Source organism: Protomyctophum bolini (genome assembly GCF_963924005.1).
Source record: "Protomyctophum bolini genome assembly, chromosome: 7".
Taxonomy (NCBI): Eukaryota; Metazoa; Chordata; class Actinopteri; order Myctophiformes; family Myctophidae; genus Protomyctophum; species Protomyctophum bolini.
Genome location: NC_137868.1, coordinates 26,566,712 through 26,588,134, shown reverse-complemented (window position 1 = coordinate 26,588,134; position 21,423 = coordinate 26,566,712). Strand labels below are relative to the sequence as shown.

At 40.6% G+C, this 21,423-nt stretch overlaps 1 protein-coding gene across 2 annotated transcripts; it reads right to left on the bottom strand.

The window, feature by feature from the left end:
• Positions 1–3,906: 3,906 nt before the first annotated feature.
• LOC308318803 (solute carrier family 45 member 4-like) lies at positions 3,907–20,374 on the bottom strand. Of its 2 annotated transcripts, none has more exons than XM_080768435.1 (13): positions 19,879–20,374; positions 17,760–18,841; positions 11,058–11,246; positions 10,444–10,623; positions 9,226–9,923; positions 8,952–9,107; positions 8,509–8,757; positions 7,017–7,136; positions 6,782–6,881; positions 6,494–6,574; positions 6,226–6,356; positions 4,560–4,628; positions 3,907–4,265 (listed from the first exon to the last, which is right to left on the bottom strand). In XM_080768435.1, the coding sequence occupies exons 2-13, from the start codon at positions 18,016–18,018 to the stop codon at positions 3,990–3,992; spliced, it is 2,508 nt and encodes an 835-aa protein (XP_080624561.1). In that variant the 5' UTR covers positions 18,019–18,841; positions 19,879–20,374; the 3' UTR covers positions 3,907–3,989. The 2 variants fall into 2 exon arrangements, with proteins under 2 accessions (XP_080624561.1, XP_080624562.1); XM_080768436.1 differs by having other exon boundaries at positions 17,799–18,841.
• Positions 20,375–21,423: the final 1,049 nt, after the last annotated feature.

Sequence of the window (21,423 nt, the reverse complement as noted above, 5' to 3'; positions counted from 1 at the left end):
GCTGCAATGTTACATTCACAATTACAATACATGTATTGCATAAAGGGACAATCTGTGGGGCATTGTGGAATTTATAAAGAATATGTGGTGTTTCCCTTTAATGTTCCATTTAAAATGATGCAGAGTGAGGCTGTTCCCTTTATGTAAAATAAAATAAAATAATTTAACTTGAGACATTGGCACATCCATGGTAAATGGAAACTATGAAGTCAAAGTGAAAGCAAAGGACACAAATACTAAGGCCTCATGTGTTTCTTTCTCCATGTAGTCATTACACATTTGAAGGTTTGCATAGGCAAGTGGCTGGTATGCAACATTAGAGGGATAGAGAACTACACAACACTGACTGAGGTTTATATTCACACTGAAACCCATAGCCCTACATAGTACGTACATTGTGCATAACAATATCTATGGGATACTATGCTGTGCTCCGAGAGTTAGGCTAGGAAGTATAATGTACTCCACTGCTATTTGTAACACTAAGTGTGCTCAGTGCTGAGATTTATCTGTGGCAAACAAAGCTATAGCTGTAAACTGTGTATATATCTACTTCACTGGACTAAGTCAAATTTGACCCGAGTCAATTCATCAGAAAGGCACCTCAGGTTAAAGCTGCTTTTTATAATACACAACCAATAAAAAAGGGGGATAACAGCAAACTGCTCTGTTTCAAAACAAAACAAGCCAGTTAAATAGGAACTTTATGACTTTCTTGACTGGGGCCTGGGGGAGATAAGTAAATGGTGGGGGGGAGCAATGGTGAGGGGTTGACAGGAAACTCAATTTTGTCGTCAAATGGGGTGGGAGTTTGTCTACAGAGTTGATTTGTTTTGTCACCAGGTGGTTACATTCTGAAAAAAGAATCACATGAAGAGTGAGTCAAGCAGTCGTAGTACTGCTTGACTCAGAACCGGCATTGCAAAGCCTCCTAGAAGAATAATGCAGGAAATTATTGTGTTTATGCAGTGTTTGAAGCAAACAAAAAGGTGTTCCTGTCAATCTGTCTGTTTTCTGCCAATCAAAGGCATGCATGCAGCCTTGTTTAGCATGCAGGCTGGTTCATGTGGAATGTGTCATAACTTGCTTTGGCAGTAGCTTAGACTTTAGAGCATGTTGTGTGCCACACCTTAGTGCCTAAATGTAGATGCCTTTCGTTCAGTACAATACATCAGTGGATTACGATAACAATCTCCGACTGTTTTATTGGGACAGGTATTCAACGTTGATCAGATTTAGTAAGCAAATGGGGTGAGCTTGTTGTCGTCATGTACCTACAGGACCGGTATTATAATGACAAAAATGGTTTCAGGTGGTTTCATTACACAGAAGAATCTAAATGTAGTGGGAGTTGTATATGATCACACAGAGCTAGCGACGATGGAGGGCTCGTCTGCGGACGAGAGGTGCCACCTTTTGCTCAGTGGAAAACTTTGGGTCTCTGCTCCTCTATACAGTATGTAATTGTAAACTTGTGAACATTTTGTGTAAATGTTGATGTACAAGATTACAAACTAACTTGGCGTATTAGCACCTAGTAGATAGGATAAGTTAAATCAATCAAAGTATCATGTATTAAAGAATGAATAAAGAATCTTATGGCTAGCCTCCTGCAGAGCCACGGCGTAAAAGTATATGGTCATATTTTCAGGCAAGATTTCAACTCTATATTACAAAAAGTATTGATTGTATACCATCAACTTGAAAGGATACCTTGACATAGTGAATTGTTGTCTATTGATTTCCTAAATCATCATACTGTAAAGTAAATGAATCAATGAACATACCAATTACTTATAATATGGCGATTCTTTGGTGAATAAAAATGACCAAAAATGGAACTAAAATGTCAAGATATTCCATTGGCAGTGAGTGGAATATACATTCATGTGTCTATTATGGATCTACAGAAATAGTACATTAAGTACAACAGGTCACATGTATTTCTCAGCATTTGGATAGTGTTCTTATGCACAATGCCACTGTGAAGTGAAATAATTTTCTACAGAGGAACGTACTGTAAAGCAGTGGTTCTCAAAGTGGGGTTCCTCAGGGGTCCTTGATGGGGAACACGCATTGTGAAGCTTGTAGATGTTTTTTGTGTGGCGCGATGACATACTGCACACATGCAGTCAATGCAAAGGCGTGAACCGACGCAATGCTGCATCAGGCAGAATGAGGCGAACCGGGTGACATGAATGCATGCAATTAGCCTCTTCCTCCTCTTCGCTCAAATATTCAAACTTGAACAAGTTCGCTTCAAGAAGCAACGTGAATGTTGTTGGGTTTTTTGCCTCCTGTGTGGAGAATACACAACGCAATAGGTTGCTACTGTAGGTGAGCATTGAACTGGCGCTGTGTACGGAATTGGTGGATCACACCAACCTACAGCCACTTAATATGTATTGTAGTACATTACAGAGTAAACTACTAGATAAGCTAGTATACTGGACATCTAAGGCTTCTAGCCTTCTACAGATGTGTTTAGCTACACTTGTTTTCTCTTCTCCCTCCTTTGTAGACAGAATCACTTAAAGCCACTTAACCACAGGCTGAAAATCTGTTTTAAACTATACAGGTTTGATCAAATAATTTGTGTGATGAAGACGTTCCGTTTTGTAAATCAAATTAATTTGGTATACCTTCATTATAATGGATTAAGCACCCTGAACAACTTAGGCCCAGATTCAGTAACACTGCATTGCGAAGGCAGGTTATTTTCGCTCCCCGGCAGCTAAGAGCACACCACAATTCTCTTATTCAATATGAAAGTAATGCAAATTAGCTTATAGCTCAAAAGCTACTGGTGTTAGCTTTTACACCATCAAAGAGTAGGTTACTTGTAGCCTTCAATTCCTAGGGAGAATTGTGTACCTCAGCCTAATTCAGCAAGGTTGATGACTAATAAAAGAATCAGCTCCACACATCTATAAACGTGGCCTGCCAATTCAGTGCCGTTAAGTGCTCTCTCAGGTCTGAACCATGATGCCAAACAAAAAGGAACAAGTGCATTTCTGCAAGTGAGACTGAGATTCTGATGCAGTGAATGGAAGTTCAACTCAAAACTATTCAGGACATTTGAGATTCGACGAAAGAAACATTTGTAAAATATAGCTAAAAATGTACTGCACTGCACACTGGAGATGTTTGCAAGAAACGGTGGAATGTTGCCAAATGGCCAACAAAAGAAAACTATGCTTAAGTCTAATGGTTATGTCTGTGACTCACAGGAATAGAAGCCACTGCTTGCATGCTTGTTAATTATTGCTTCCAAGGGTTTTATTTGTGCAAAATTGGTTTGAAGGCGTTACAGTAACAAAGTATTGGTGAATAGGGTACCTTGCGGCAAATTTAGTGGTGTCTGACATGCTGCTCGACAAGATATTACATATTTTCAACTGAAAATAAGGCTTAGGGGGCACGGTGGCACAGTTGGTAGTGCTGTCGCCTCACAGCTAGAAGGTCCTGGGTTCGATTCCCACTGGGGACACTGTGGGCACTGGCGGCGTGTTCCCTCCTCCGCGTCATCAGTGCCCATACCCGAGGTGGGGGTTGGCGATAGGGCCTTTCTGTGTGGAGTTTGCATGTTCTCCCCGTGTCCCCTAGGGTATAGATACCCTCCCAAAAACATGCCGTAATCCTGGTCTCTAAAACTACCTCCCCCTGGCCAGCCGGGGCGCCTGATGGAGGGGAAAGGAACTGTGTCCCTTCCACGCGCTACGTCCGGCCAGGGAAATTCGCCTCTGTCAGGTGAAAAGAAGCAGCTTGGACTCCTCATGCATAGAAGGAGGCATGAGGTCAGTCCGCTGCCCCCCCAGGTTGGCAGAGGAAGTGTAGCGCCCAGGATTACATTAGATAATTGGCACGTGGGATAAAAATTATTTAAAAAAAAAAGAGAAAATAAGGCTTAAAAGTCCCTGCAGACTGACCACGTTTTTTGGAAAAAAGAAGCAAAAACGGCAGTCTGTAAACACCTTAAGTACTACTTGTCAGACAACAGAGTGGTGCTCTGCCTTTATAAAACTCTCCTTGGCTTTCAGTCTCAGCGGAGATGGCTCAGGGTTGGTCCTTTCAGTGTTAGGGCCTGGCACTTCAGTGTGTTCTGAGCTGCTGGCCTGCCCGTCTGGGTAAATGACTAGGAAACAGGCAGTGAGAAAGCCCAGGAAGGACCCGCCAGAGGCCACCATGGGAATAACACGCACACTCCCCACGGCATCAACCACAGCACCCAGGGCCGATGCTACCAAGATTTGGCTGATATAGACCTGTACATAAAAACAAAATAAATACAGTCACACTTCCCTCTTACTCCACAACAGCACCCAGCATTCAAACCATCAGAACCTGATACTGTATATGAAACTGGGAATTCCAGTATTATAAGCAAACCCACAGAAAGCCTAGTGCCTACATGGCATGAACCTCTTGACTTAGGGTAAACAGATTAAAACCAATTTATCAGGCATTAGTGGGTTCTATAGCTTTCTAAATCAATAGCTTGTGGTCAATTTAGAACTACCAGGGGACTTCACAGTTTAATGAGTGAAATAAATGCTTACCTGGCAGGATAAGATGGCACAGTCAATACCAAAGCCTCTTCTAGAGTTTTCAGGGCTATGGTGAATGTACTGGAGGAATAACAAATACAAAATAAAGTTAGCTTGCTAATTCATGTGGTACAAAGAAAGGGCAGTGTCATTTGCAAGGACGTTTCCTAGGTTGGAAAATAAATGTTTAGGAAATAAGGTTGATTACGACAAAGATCCGTACTTACTACTTTCCGTACCATGCCTCGCCATTATTATGAAAAACGGTTGATAAATGTTCTAAGTGGTCGCGGAAACTCCACTGCGTTTGGAAATACGCTCAGACCTTTGGAACTCACCCCAGGTCCACTCTGGTCGTTCAGACATTCATTACATCTGTACATTACTTTTTATTGTTTACAGTTACATCAATAACAACTTCACTAGCCTCAGCTTCAGCTTCTCCTTCCAAATAAAATAAAACTGCAAATAAAATCAATAGTTCCAAAATGTCATCCATAGTTGCATTTGTACTATGAAAACCTGCAAAACCCGTAACTCATTCCGTCACGCCACCACATACAGTATGGCTGTCCTGTCAGTCCCTAACGCCTCGTGACACATCACGCTGCCATATATGGCCGTCAGTCCATCACACCTTGTGACAAGCTCCATATATGGCCGTCTCCATATATGAAGAGCACGACACTGACTTCATCAAACCATGGGTAGCCATACGTACACGGCGAAGACTGGATCATCACCTAGATCTGCATTATGGAGCTGGTCAGCAACTCTACATCTGACCTCAAACCTCAAACGCTTAGATTTCCATATATGGAGCTGACCTGTTCTGACATTCCATATGTTGATCTGACCTCATCAAACCCTGTACACTCAAGACACGCTCCATATATGGCCAGACCTCATCAAACCCTGTACACCCAGGCGGATGCCCTCAGGGTGTTTTGTTGTGAGTCTGTGTACACTGTGTGAGCTCAATGGGTTTGATTCCTATGGAAACGGGAGGCTCCACGCTGCGTCACACATCACATGACACATGAAGTGCTAATGACTTTTGGCTAATAATGATATTAGATACAGTAGGACTTATATTTATCATATAAAGTTCAGAAATAGCCTAATATTCCTGGAAAGAACTGAACTCTTAAACTTATTTCGAGAGATTTTAATGAGAAACGACGCCTGTGGAAATGAAATGCCAAATGACTACGGTTGTCTTTTTAGCTAATTTTGCCTGTAACTGAAACATTTCCAAGTGACAGACTTTAGATTATTATTTTTATTGGAACAAATTTGGACTCGCTCTCTGTCATTAGTAGCCTGCGAGAGGTACATTGTGCTACTCAGCAGCAGTGGTTGAGTCTCCGCCCCTTCCTTGTTGTTGTCTACTCTACACACAAGGGAGGATCACTGCCACAGACAAAAAGCTAATTAAATCTTTTGTGTAACCTTGAAGTAGTTTACAAAATAATACTCATTTACCATATCAGGCATGAAAAAAAAAACCCAATATCCATCAAATTGAGGTTCTCCATAATATAGTGACAATCTTTCTATGTTGTCTCAGATTATGTAATCTTTTATACAAAATAGGAAGCTAATGAGGAAATTAGGTAGAAAGGCTGTATCTTTCCAAATGAGACAGACCCTGTGTTCATGCGTGCGTGTACTGTACCTCTTTGTCTTCATGGTATTGACCCAGCAAAGCATAAGGACAGTAGGAGATGCTCATGGAGATGACACCCATGCTACTGATCATCACCATGGCAATGTAGACATTAGGGAAGATTGCCATGAAAGCAGTTCCTGTGAGGAGTTAGGAAAGCATTTTAGATCAGAATTACTTCTTTGGTAAACATCAAGACAGTACAAAAAGTTTCCTTGCTCAGAAATTGAATCATAATCCCTCTCTGCATTCTACTCTACTCAACAGTGCTGCCTACCTATAGAGAATCCCAGGGTTCCCAGGATATAGATGACCTTAATGCTCAGGTCAAAATTATCCAAATACTTCTGAAGGAGGGCTGGAACAAAAAAGAGAAAATAATTAAGGGGTGGGCTAGATTGCACAAACTGATCACCACTGCTTTTAGTGATTGCAGACACCCACGTCTCTTAGACAGGTAACCAAAATACCAACTTTAGTGGGGGAACACCCCTTCCCCACTGCTAAATCCCCAAACAGTGTATTTAGAAAGATCGAACGAAAATGGAGCCCAGAGTGTTCTAACCAGAGCAGACAGCGGCAGTAGCAGCGTAGACCACCAGTCCCCAACAACCCATCTGTACTCCTTTGTTGTAGTTCAGGAGCTCAGTGGAATTAGCTGGTGCCTGAAAGAAACATCAATGAAAAAAATGAGTAGCACCGTGATCATATATTCATTAGTCTCACATGGTCAGACCCACTGTAGTCTATAATCAACAACTACGTGTGTGTGTGTGTGTGTGTGTGTGTGTGTGTAGTACCCTAGGGTCTCCGTGGTAGATAACTTCTCCCATGAAGTCAGTATAAAACACAGCCTCAGCTATAATAGAGAACCAAGTGAGGAGATGACACACACATAACCGCCACAGTTGGTTTGGCATCTGTGGAGGAGAAACAGCAAGCAGCCATCAGTGTTACTACCTGGATATGAGGAGGCACAACTCAGATGAGCCGCCAGTCTGCAAACGTAAAAAAAAATCTTATCTTGATACATTTCACCATATTCACATAAGACATATTTGAGGCTTGACCCACCCAATATAACTGTTATACTTAACCACTCTTACAGTAAGCTGTGCAAGCAGTGAGTGATTGTGATACCATGTGCTCTATCTGATCAAAACACTGACATATCTACTTATTAGAACACCGTGTGCCTATTCATATCCCATCATGCTCACTTCAATGTCAGTTATGGTAAATGGTAAATGGTGCATTTATATAGCGCCTTTATCCAAGGCGCTTTACATAGATTGTGCATTACATTCACCCATTCACACACACATTCATACACCGATTGCGGCGGAAGCCATGCAAGGTACCAACCAGCACATCGGGAGCAATTTGGGGTTCAGTGTCTTGCCAAAGGACACTTCGACATGGAGCCGGGAGCCGGGATTCGAACCGCCGACCCATGGATCATTGGATGACCTGCTCTACCTCTTGAGCCACAGTCGCACAGCCACAGTCACAGCCACAGTCGTTATGTATTTTTCATTCAGTTATTCTATTTTGTTTTGGATTCTTCATTCACTGTGAAAGAATACAACACAATCATTTATTTCGCCTTGAATGTAAGGTAATTGATTGAAAAAAGTCATTCCTTTATTAGGGAGCTTTTACAATGGATTACAAGACGATTATTTTAACACAACAACCTCTGTGGCAATCAGTTTGTGAATTAACTAAATAAAATGCTAATATTGAAGGATTTGCATTACTAATGACATGACAAATAAGAGGACCAGTGTCCTGTACGCACCTTGACCAGTGGCACAAAGACATTCATTTGTCTTATAATTAACCACTTTCAACCCTAGCGCCCGTATTCTGGGTCATTATAGGCAAACATTCTGCAAAAATAGGCAAACATTCTGACAAAAATAGCAGATCTACCACAGTAGGTTGCAATGCATTGTGAGTTTGTAGATCGGCTATTTGCCATTGCAATGTAAAATGTATTAACCCATTTTGTGCGGGAACCCCTTTTGGTGTTTTAAACATTATGTTATAATTTAGCTATTGAAAAATAGCAGATCTACAAGCTCATAGCGCGCCACCGAGTGGCGTGCTATGAGCTTGTAGATCTGCTATTTTTTTATCGTAAAAATGTGGCGCAAATGTTTAAATATATATTCTTTTAAAGTGAAAGTTTTTAACTCAGGTCTAAATGTATGACACAGTACCTTCAGCATTGAGAGCCAGAGCAGTCGTACAGTGGTTCCCCCCTCTTGGCCCCCCTCCAGGTCTTACCTTCAGCATTGAGAGCCAGAGCAGTCGTACAGTGGTTCCCCCCTCTTGGCCCCCCTCCAGGTCGGAGCCCTCAGACGACAGACTGCTGGCTGACAGCTGCAGCTCTCGCCTCTCTGCGCGGCGCTGGATGTCGCATAGGTCATTAAGGCTGCGGGAGGAGGTGATCGCACGAGGAGCACCAGACGCTGGCTTACGCAGGCGGCAGCGCTGTGATCCCACTCTTCCATAATAGGAGAAGGTGAAGGAAGGCTGGAGAGAGAGAGAGACGGGGGACAGGGACCACCTCACCACGTATAGTCATCGTGTTGACATATATACGTAGCGTATATGTTTTACCGTATATGCCTACGTAAGTTTTAAATACGTAGGCAAAATATTTATATTCATAGAATATTTCTGATTAGTACTAAACATGTATTAAACAAAGACGTTGGAAACTATACTTGTCTGTAGAAGGTGTGTGGGTGTGAGCGGGATGGAGACGACGTGCTGAAGAGGCGGTTCCCTTGCTTGGTGGAGCTGCGGACTCTCCCAGGGCGGGAAGGACCACAAATGGACACAAGCTCTTTTACTCCGTTGACAGCCTTATCCTGCTGGACCTGGAGGTCACTCAGGTCAGAGGAAGAGAACAGTGAAATCACACTATTAAAAAGTATCAAAGCAGTGAACGCACTATTACTTTCTATTAGGGCACCTCCCCACTACACTTCTTATTACCCTTGTGTTTAGCATAGTGTCCTCTGTGCTCAGGCTGGCTTTTAGAAGCGGAGGATGCGGACCATCCATCTGGTCTTTGATCTGCAGCTCCAAAGGGCTTGTGGGCTGAAATTCCACCATCTCACCAGCAGGGAGAGACGTCTCACAAGGGGGAGGGTGTAGAACAGGGGGAGAAAGAGGGGGCGATGAGGCCTCATCGACATGGTTAGTTGACGAGAAGACATCGTCAACCTCGTCCTGCGTCTCTGAGGGCAAGTAATGCACCTCAGGCAGGAAATGATGCGAGTCCGGGTCAAGATCAGGATCCAGTTTGATGTTCGCTGCGTCTGGTATGGCTAAGGCAGAGTCACTTTTACTCCTAACACGTTCCACATCAAGGAAGTCCAATTCCCCGTCCACAACATTTATAGGTTTGCCCTCCTCGTGAGCAAAGGCGTCCTCCTCTCTAATCAGGTCTAGGCTGTTTTTGGGCTTTAAGGAGGCTTGACTGCAGGAGTCCCCATCTGCTGTGGCCTCGGCCTGCAGGGATGGGTTGTAAGGTCCCTCTGGGATACTGAGCATGTGCAGGGTGACAGAGATGATGAAGATGACGGCGGCAAAGAGGAAGAGAACCTGTTCCTGGGACTTAAAAGCACGCCCCAAAGCGGTGTCAGTCCAGTCTAGACCACCTAACATGTAGCCCACAGCACCACCTAGCCCTGATGGAGAGAACATAAATACACCCACTCAAGACAAAACAAAACAAAACAAGGGCAACATGCGTGTGCAAAAGGATGTTTTGACTTTTTTACATTAATTTCTTTGGCCTGAAAATGCAATTTTCCAGCAAAAACTTTAATTTTGAGATGATTATTGAAAGGACTGAACTAGAGAAATTAAAACTGAAATGTAATCTGAATGTTCAAAACAGAAACATTTTAAATCTCTATCACCAGTTACATAAACCTTTTGTTCCTACAACAATAACCCAATTCTGCCAATATGTGAGATTACTTTTCTTATATACTGTACACAAAAAATTGTCAGTATAAAGTTGATATTGCAGAATACTGTATACCACATTATATATTTGATTTATTATTCAAGTAATGTAATAGTTAGTGAACTGTGTCAAAGATTATTGGGTTTGTATGTTGTCCTACTTTGGCACTTTCTGCATTGTAAATTGTATAATATGTGCGTGCCTGTCTGCGTCTGATCATGTGCTTTATATGTTACCAGCAGAAAAGGCGTGGATATTTAGAGCCATGTCTTGCTCCTCTGTGTCAGCCACATCTAGAAGGTAAGCTCTGATTGGTCCCTCGGATGCGTCAGCACAGAAGTCCAGAACCACCACGCCCACCACAGTAAGGATGATGCCCAATGGCTGGCTACCGGGGGTGTCGCTAATGGACAGACCTATAATAGCAGCAAATAGAAGACACAGTCTTTACACTCAACAAAAATACTGTATGTTTAGCACTTTCAGTTCCCTTTTTAGATCATTTTCACGCACCTAAAAATACTGTATGTTTAGCACTTTCAGTTCTCTTTTTAGATCATTTTCACGTGCCTAAATGGCTGCAATTATCTATAATTTTCTTCACCATTATTCAATCGATTACTTTTGTGATTCATTATCATCATTTGTACATTTATTTATACAGTATACAGTATATCAGTGTTATTTTACACTTGGTCACACAATAGTGTTATAAGTTCATAAGGCAGTGCGATGCAATGCATTGTGAAATTGTAGATCGTCAATTTTCACTATTTATAAAAAATTTGCCTATAGCCCAAAATAGGGACCGATTGGATTAAGTTTGATCAACTGTTGCAGCCCTACTCACCTATCATGGAGCCATTTAGGAACAGTGCTACTCCCAGCAGCACGCCCACACACAGGGCCAGTATGAAGGGTCTTCTCCTGCCCCATCGTAGAGTACAACGGTCACTGGCTGAGCCAATCACAGGAGTGAAAACCAGACCCAGTATAGGACTGAGGAACCAGGTTAAACTGTAGTACTGCTTTGGAAGACCTGGAAACAGAGACAATACAGCAGGGGAGCTTTAAGTCTAAATCACAATACTGTACATAATTATACTACTTGGTTATTAATCAAAGATAGTCATTTCATTTATAATTAGTATGAAGATATTTATTTATATTCTTTATTATATCAAAATAAAAAGGAAGTCTGAACAAACACACACGGGTGAACTTGCCTTGTGTGCGTGCATGCGTTCAGCCGTGCACACGAACACACGTTAACAAATGTCTTGTTTATAAAAGGTACTAAAATAAGAATATTGGCTGACTATTTCAAGTAAGAGTAGTTCTAACTTAATTTTGTATGAATTATTAGCAGGTAAACATTCAGTATTTAGTCAACAGACAGCTTAATAACAGACAATGCCGAGAAATAAGGAACTACTGTATCTGATCTGGGACTATATGTGTCTAACAGGAAGGCCCATTGTAAGTGCAGGGCATACGGGGCAGCCATCTGAATGGGTAGAGGCCATCTGGGAATCAGAAGGTCTCCTGTTTGCCCACCGGCCCCCGGCCCATTATGTTGAAGTGTCCCTGTGAAAGACACTTAACCCCTAGCTGCTGGGCCTGGGCACTGTATTCACGCACTGGTTCCCAAACAGTGGGTTTTTATGGGCCCCTATATATTTTGTTTCCTACATTTAGTTTTTAATTATTATTAAGGGACAAAGAAGTCGCAAAGTGACTTTGGTCACTTATTGTTTTTGTGTTTTTCTTCTTCTCCTACTTCCGCCAAAAATAGCTGTTCTGGCTGAACCGTGCAGTCGGTAATCTGGTAGAGGACCATGCCAAACGGTGACTATGCGAACCCTAGTCATGAACCGTTTCACTGTTGGCAATGACACTTTGATACACATATGTGTCTCCACATGCCGAACAACTTTCATGTTCTGACTTTTGACCTCTGACCTTTAGATCACCCGCCATTTTGAATTATATGAAAAACAGTTAAAATGTATCTCCTCCCAGGATATTTGATCAAAATGCACGAAAACACAGGGGTGAAAAATGGGTTACAAAATCGTGGCATAAAAAAATATATATAAAAAAAAATGCACGAAAACTTCTACACATGAACTTGGACCCTATAGGTTTTTTTAGAAAATGAAACCTTTGAACAGGCTTAACTCATGCCTCATTTGGCCAAAAGTCATGGCACTTGTTTCCACATGTTCCTTGACTCATGTGGAACACATGTCACTTTGACAAGTAAGCTCCGCCCTCAGACTTTCCGCCATTTTGAGCAGTTTGAAAAATGCTTATACCTGATTTTCTGCCTGGATTTTTGAGAAATTTGCGTGAAACGTCCTACACACAATCTAACTGAAATCCCAGTTGAAGAGTAGTTTGTACATGAAAACATTTACAGCAAAACACACTGTGATAATGGATAATGACATGCCCAAAACGAAGACACACGATTGTTATCAAACACACTGAATGATTTTCCCGTTTACATTGTAGTCACTGATTGTCTCCGTGTAGCTCAGTCAGTAGAGCTCTCACTTTTAGACCACAAGGTTGTGTGTTCAAATCCAGGTACGGACAACTCAGCCCATGATTCTTATTTGTGCATATTGTTCTTAATGCGTATTGTCTTTTTTCTTGGTCCCACCTTATTGCTGCTTGCAGCTACATTTTATTATTATTACTATTATTATTATTATTATTATTATATCAAAACATTTACGAAAGACATTCCCAAAAAAGCAAAATCTTTCATGAATTTAAAACAAAATGCAATTATTTCGTTCCAGTAATTTCAGGAAGAAATAAAAAAAAAATCTAAATAACACCATAAATAAGAAAAAATACGTTTAATAAGTAGTCAAAATAGCCAATCTACAAGCTCATAACATGGTGCGAAGCGACGCTTTGTGAGCTTGAAGATCTGCTATTTTCACTAGTCTGGAACCCGGGCAAAGGTCTAATTTAAGAGTTTGGGAACCACTACTATACAGATTTCACATGCCGTTTATATGAATGTTCTGTGACAGAAATACCACCCTCCCTAGGTATGCCTTCATTTACTCAAGACGGGACATGAGTTTGAGGAAGTCGAGTGGGCATGTCTCAAACCACACCTTGAATTACAACAACAACAGGTTTGTAGCCCAGGTGAAAGCTAAATAACTTATGTATACAATTTTTAAATATCATCCTAACTATGTCTGGCATCTGCTACATAATGCATGCCAAGGTTTCTTGGATTGAAGATTCAAAACAACATACATTTCCTTACAGCATGGGCTATTCATGTGAAAATCGTTCCAAAAGCAAACTCAGTAGGTGACTTTCCATGATATTGTTCAATTAAACAGTTATGCATATAGGAAACTCTTTGACAAAGCTACCTGAAAATCAAGGCGGGAACATGATCAAAGGTATACTACCGGACCGGTATACAGGATTAGAGAAATGGCACACAGTTTGCGTCAACATACTGTACGTACACCATTAGTCTAAATGTCTGAATCCCCTGGGTCGTACCCAAGAGAAAATGTAATCTCCCCTTGGACCGAGGCTCATTAAATGACCCTATTAATAGCCTTTCAAAACATCCCAAGCATCCCTGTCCATCATTAAAGAAACACCGCTTTCCAAAGCCTTGTTCTATAACAAACTGCATTGCAATGAGAATGATACACACAGTGAGGTCTGTTGCAACTTCAGTACAGAACAGAATGTGACTACTAGGTCGAAGGGTCAGAGAGACAGAACAAGGGACAGAGAAAGAGAGAGACGAAGTGAAATAGAGCGACTTGTACCTCAACAAAGACGTTGAAATCTCCTCTAGTTTAACCTTTAACAACCAAAACTCAGCGCTAAACCCTCAGCAAACCATGGGAGGATTGATTGATTGATTGAAATATTTATTAACAGTTTGCAGAATTACAGTACATTTCAAGCACAACTCAATACAAAGACTGTTAACTGTGAGTGGACGACCCAATAAAGCATTACACTTGTTTACAAGAGGGTTCACCTTGTTCAAATATCAAGGACAGTCAGAAATGTAAAACAATAATTGATTAAGAACTAATTCAATCAATATCACATAAAATTTGCCTTGCTGTAGTCATGATGACACGCTACATATAAAACACAATGTCACTGATTAATCTTAGATTCAAACAAAAGGCAAGCTACAGGATTTCTGCGAGACATTAACAAAAATATCAAGACTTTCCATTTTCTTTAAAAAAAAAGAAAAGGGAAGGTCAATAGATTTCAATGGAAACTTCTCATGGAGTGCCTTGCTGATTCTCAAGGGAACAACATGCATGTTACCCACGCTGCCTCCCTCTCCTCACGTTTCTCTCACATAATTCAGAGAGCTTCAGATCCGTGGAATCTGGGAAATGTTAAACTTTCTGTCTCTCCTGTCCTCCATGTGCTCCTTGTACAAGTGGCTGCACTTTGGCTAAAGAGTGACAAAAGTTATGACATGGACTATTATTAGTATAAGCAAGCTAAACAATGTTCATTCTTGAGTTGAACATCGTGAGAGAGTTGTTTTTGTTCTGATTGATTGGAGTGCTCCTGTTTTGTGTGTTTGAGTTCCCTTGATTGGTGAACTGGACACCAAAACTGCCTTTTCCTTGCTCTAGTTAGTTTAGAGCAAAAGGTTTTTAAAGTGGTTCCTGAAGTGAAATCCATTAAAATGTAGTGGTGGTTAAGGGGATTCAGTTTATTTCATTCAGAAGCCAGAATGTATATTCTGATCATTATAGCGATCAACAGAATATGAAGTAAATAAAAATATAAAATCTCAAATTACATAATCTGATGCTTGATAGTTAAGGTAGGATAAAATAACCATATACCATGGTTAGAAATATGATGTCTTTGAACAGTTAAAAATAACTGTGGGACCACCTTAAAAAGACAGAAAAAGTTGCAGAAAGATATTTGATTAACTTGATTGAAAAGGGGAAAAAAGTATACAGTAGCAAAATACCACCACTATATTCTTGTAAAAAATATTCTTGTAGTAAAATTGTTATTAAAAGATAAGATATAATTCTCATGTTGCCATATCTATTCTGAAGTAATAATTCACTCCAGGCCACATGGTGTATTGTGATTAGTCTACTTCACAGATTACCACACCCCTTATCTGTGATATAATCACTATATATATATATATATATATATATATATATATATATATATATATATATATATATATAATGATTCAGGGCATCTTTGACTTTAAAAGTCATGTCCCTTTCTAACAAACATGTAATGAATGAACGGTTAAATCTCTGGCAAGCCATGTGAAACCTAGCCATGTGTAACAAAACCACTCCTGCAAAAACACTGTTCTTCTCATTCTGGTACAATTCAACCTGACCGGGAGGTTAATGTGTCTTTGGATGATGTTGTAATAATGAAAAAATTATATATATAAGGAAATTGGTTGTTAAAGGGACTTTGGACTTTTCTACACACAGGGGAGCGAGGATACAGCAGCTTATCTGAGGCAATTATCAAGATGGTTATTTAACCCTTCAGCCCATAATCTAAAGATAATGAATTTGATTTAATCTGTTGGATAATGGATAATAAACAATACATGTGTGTGTGTGTGTGGGGGGGGGGGGGGGGGGGGGGGGTAGAAGTGGTCACAGGCCTCTTTCAGATCTTGGTCCATAGTTAAAGAAACTATTCAACAGTATGTCAACACATTACCCCTATCACCACAATGGAGAGCCTACAAATATGAACAAAACAGGAAATGAGTGTTTGGGAGCAGTGGAATGTTTCAAAATACCTCTTGATGGATTTTGAAGGAGACTTTTCAAACACACTTTTCCCCAACAATATTCTAAGCGGTAGGAAAACAGTGAGTGAAATGTGCTGTGTTAGACATTCCTGTCATACCTAGCCAGGAGTAGAGGCCTTTTGTTCCATTTCTGCTATGGTGGCAAACCTGGTGGCTAGCTTCATACCCTCTGGCTGGCGACTACTGGACAGTACACAAAGGCTCACAATCACATAACACCTTGGTACAACCCAGAGCAGTTGATAAGACGACGATAGTGCTGCAGCTATCAATTATTTTCTGCGATTATTCTTCTATCGATACATTTTTCAATTAATCGCGTAATCTGAAAGCAGTTTTTTTATAATACATTTTATATATATACAAATTGATGTGAAAAATTGCATAGGCTATAAAGCCCCATTGGACTATACAGTGCATCTATACTATGTTTATGTAACTGTGTTTAAAGACCGGTACAAACAAAATAGGATGAAAATTTCATGCGTGTTTATTCAACCGAACATTATCTGTTCTGAAGCCTAAATAATTGCTAATAAGTGGGGATGCCCAAAATAAATCCCAGTTTACGCACTAAAGGAATATTTAGTGTCTGGCTTTTGTGAGCTTGAAAGTTGCTTGATTCAGTATTTAGATATTCATTTAATCAGACACACCCCCAATATTAAACCAGTTGTAACTTAAAACTCCATTTGTTTTTTCAATAACATTTAATGTATTTTATTTTTTTATTAAATTTTTTCTCCAAAAAAGTAAATGACAAAACACGGCCCCTTACAAATTAGGACAATATTACCAGAACCAAGGACACGTATTTTCAATGAATCTAACATGGTTAAAATGGCGTTTGAAGTACAATGGATTATATACTGTAGAAAGGGGCGTGTCTGATAATTAATATGAAAAATATCTCATTACTGAATCAAGCAACTTAAAAACTGTGGCGCTCACAAAAGCCTGAGTAGATGTTAAAATGACCTCAAACATGTTAGAAAGTGAGAAATCCCTTTAAGCTCTCATACTGTACAACAATTAGCTAAAATAGCTGAAGTTCAAAGGTCATGCGTTGAATTGTGAGCTTTTAGATCGGCTATTTTGCGCAAAATCAGGTATTTTATTAAAATCAATGTTTTTATTTAAATAATAGATTACATTAATATTTGGATTAACTGTTGCAGCCCTAAAGATAATACTACCAATGGACACCATTTCATTTCTACCCCTGCATGTTACAGTAGCTCCACAATCCCACTCTTGTTCATGCTGATCTTTAGGATCATGGCCATTTCTCCATGTGATGTTTTGTCCACTTTGTTCTAGAAAAGTGGACAGCAACATGGCCTCCTAGTACACAATATGACCACACATGGCATTCCTATACACACACACCATGTCCATGATCATACAGCGGCTTATCTGTGTATAAGACAAGCAACTTGTAAAATCAGCCAAGGCAAATGCAGCCAACTACACAGCAGGTGAAAATCAAGTTCTGGCAAAGCTACACCAACAGATTTCACCAGCCTACAGCTATGCAACCTTTTCAGTGACTGCTGTGCTAAAATCAGAACACAGCCACCTCTGTAGAGCAGTAGCATTTGGACAGGTACCATAGCCTCATCTACACAATCATATATGAACCGATTACCAATCTGAAATAATATAGGTCGTCAAAACCACAAGGCATGCACAAGACTCTCACTACATCACCTTGTATTAATATGTGCTTGATGCTTGCCTCGGTCTCACCTATTTGCAGCAGCACTGGTGTTACGAGAGCCGTTTCCATGGCATAGCAGAACTCGCGGCCGAACATCACGGCCCCGTGCATCACCCAGCGACGCAGCGGTATTCGGTCTTCATCCTCCCCCTCCCTGGGTCTCCTTTTTTCAGGGAGGCTGGGGACCTCCTTGTCCACCGTCTCCTGCTCTTCTCCTTCCATAAGTGGCTCTTTTTTATTAGGCAACATTCTTCTGTTGTATGGATGGATAATATGACTACAATTTATCAATCTCCTATAACACTACAGATAGACCTGCTGATATGACATGTGGTATTCATGGTCTCAAATGTGTATTCGTGAAGAAATGCAAGAAGTAGGATGGTTGACATAGATGCTGTGACAAAATCCAACTAGACTGATAAAGAATCCATGTTGATTTTTTTTAAACTGTCGTTTCTGTACTCAGAAAGAGGGATGTGATCAGGATGAGAGGTTTGGCAACAACCTGTTAAGATCCATGGATCGCAGCTTCCTGCATTTCACTCTCAATTCACTCTTTATTCACCAGGACAACCTTTATACTGCAAAAAAAAAAAAAGAAAAGACCAAAAAATCCCACTCAGTGTTGACTGCAAAACAGGCACTTGGTGACTGGTCTTCATGTCCTGTAAAGGTTATAGTAGAAAATCCAATTCAGTTTGGCATCCTGCCAACAGTGTACCTTGATATTGTATCCTCTGATTATGATCAAAGATATACCAGCACGGATTGGCTGGCTTTTGGCTCAGTAAGAACGCTACAGTATGGTGCTCTTCACTGTCTCTTATGTTCAGTCAGAATCCATGTAACATCCAATCCGACAGAGTTCAGGACAGCTCCACAATGGGGTATGTAGGGTAGTTCTGTGGTTGGAAGGATCCAAGTTTCGCCGGGGGTTGGCAAGAGCCTGGGAGACTGGTGAGTATGTTTGTGTTTAAGTGTGTGGGGGATGGAGGGGAGGGGATGAGTATGTGTGTGCACTGTGCAGGTGGACAATCCTTGGCACGGCCCCATGAAGTCACATAATAACCTACAGAAAAACAGTCAGACAGTAAGCTGAATCAACTGTTTTATTGCATATTCTATCAGACCAGATCACAATGTATGTAAACAAAATGATTACATTTTTCACAATATAAAATAAAGTGTGAGAACATTAGCTAGCCTACATTTGAATTGATAGTCAATAAGAATACGATAAGTGTCCTGTTCTTCCATAAATAAGGAATGAATAATAAATTAATAATGCCACATGGAATTGCATATTTCTTTCAAACGATGGCTTAATATGATATCTGACCCAGGTAATCTGCTCCTTTACCTATTTCTGTGGTTGAACTACCCAGTTCTGGAAGGCCAGTAACTTTAATACAGTATTACTATTAACCACATATGGGACCTCAGTCCCTAGAGCTCCGCTCATACTGTAGCTCCGAGCTACAGCTCATACTGTAGCTCCGAGCTACAGTATGAGCAGAGGGACTGAGTGAGCTAATACATATAGGCTACAGTAGTATAGCCGGCAGAAATAGTGATTTTTTATTGCAGAACACATTATGCAATAAGAAAGCCACATAAAAGAAGGGCCACACCTTATAGCTGTTCAGAAGAACAAGTGAGCTTTGTCAGCTATGCATGTCACAACTGACTGGGTTCTGGCATTGGCACAGCAACATTGATATCACATGTATAGTTGGATCATCTTTACAGGCCCTATATCACTCCTCCTATAGCAAAATCATTTCCCTTTTGGCCATTTTCACTTTCATTTCAATCATAGTTACTGTTTTAGCTAATGTAGTTGTTGCCTAGAACATTGTTATAATTGCCAGAAATATTGCAACATTTTAATTATAAACAGATAAAACTCTTAAACGCCCATATTAAACTGAAGTAAACATAATTTCAATGAGACAAAAGATAGTTCCTACCAAATGTCAACACCTCAAAGTAGACAAGAAATAGCTCTTTTCGATGACTTACGTTAGACACGTTAGAAGTGTTCAAAACTTGAAACATGAAAACGGCATTTCAGTACTTGACAAGTACGGTAAATCCCAAACTTACCATGGTGCGCTGTTATACGGTAGATATATTAGAAGCGAAAAGAACACTATAGGAGCGTCTATATTCCCAGTCCCAGATCCGCAGCTGAAAGTATTTATACAGGAATCTCGCTCTCAGGACAGGACACGTTTTCACAGAGTTTAATAGCCATCGTTCACATGCCGCCCGTACTTATGACAGTCCTGTTTCAGGGCTAGTATACCTGACAGTGCCCTCGCTAACAGGCGATACCGCTACACTACAGTACACGTACACTACGATCGACACAAAACAAAAGCCCACGCTAATGCTACTCCTGACCACTGTGACCAGCAAACTTCCCAAATAATGTCATATCCTGCACACAGCATCAGATGATGAGGCAGACTGACAGGTGTAATTGTGCAGGATGATCAAAACTCAACTCTAAATAGATTAAAAAAGACCATTCCAACTTCAGTTGTCGCGAGCTAAGACTGATACTTCATATCTGAGCTTGTTCTTCTTCAGTGTAACGTAAAACATCAACCCTGGGGTATATCCGGACTACAATAATGATGGTATCTGCATTAAAATAGCGGTGTGGCTAACACTAGCATGCTAACCGACAGACCATCTGCAGTTTTACTATCAATCTCATTGGTTGCCACAGTAACAAAAGCGGAGGGCAGATGCTGACATCATCAGCATCTACCCGATGGAGAGGCGGGTTCAATTTGATAAAAGGTAAAATTTCAGTTTGTTTTAATAGTATATTAACCATTATGTCTACAAAAAAAAGTAATTCAGTTATAACTTTCCTGTGCTTGCATCACAATTTGTATTGGTACATTGATAGCCTTCTGCCTACATAATGATGCAGCTATACTACTGTAGCAAATCATTAACTAAAGAAAGCGAAAGGGAACAGTAAAAATGGCGATATAGAATATTACTTAGCTCTTTATTGCCTAATTTCTTTATTCTTGGTTTAGTTTAAACATTATGCTGTGGGATTCCCATAATATATTAAGAATTCACATAAATTCACATAATATTCTGAACATAATTTATACAGTGTCTAATGTATTTCACACCTGACACCTCACACCAGAATTAGAGGCCATCCACCAACATAATTAAAGTGCAATCAGTCCTTGGATTGTGTTGAGACGGCGGCAAAAAGCTGCCCTCTCCTGGACAGGATAGTCTTTACAAGGAATGTCTTTCCCTTTTTTCCCCCCTCAATCCCTGGCTCAAAATGTCTTGCCATTCAAAGCCAATGATTCCCATGACCGTTTTATAGTACGATTCCCTAGAGCTCACATACTGTGAAGTAGATTGCAATCTCTGGTTGGCACAAATGAACCCTCAATCGCCAAAGCTTCTACCTTTCTGCTAAACTGCTTCCTCACTGTAGTCTCTGTGTATAGTGTAGACTAGAGGGAAGCTGGCTTAGCATCATTATTTTGAAACTGAAAGCATCAACTGTTCCGGGCCACCATGCTGCTTGCTCTGGTTACTATGCCCAGTGAGGCCAGGTATATCCGCCTTCTTTCCAAAGCCCAGTCTGTCATGTAAGTGACC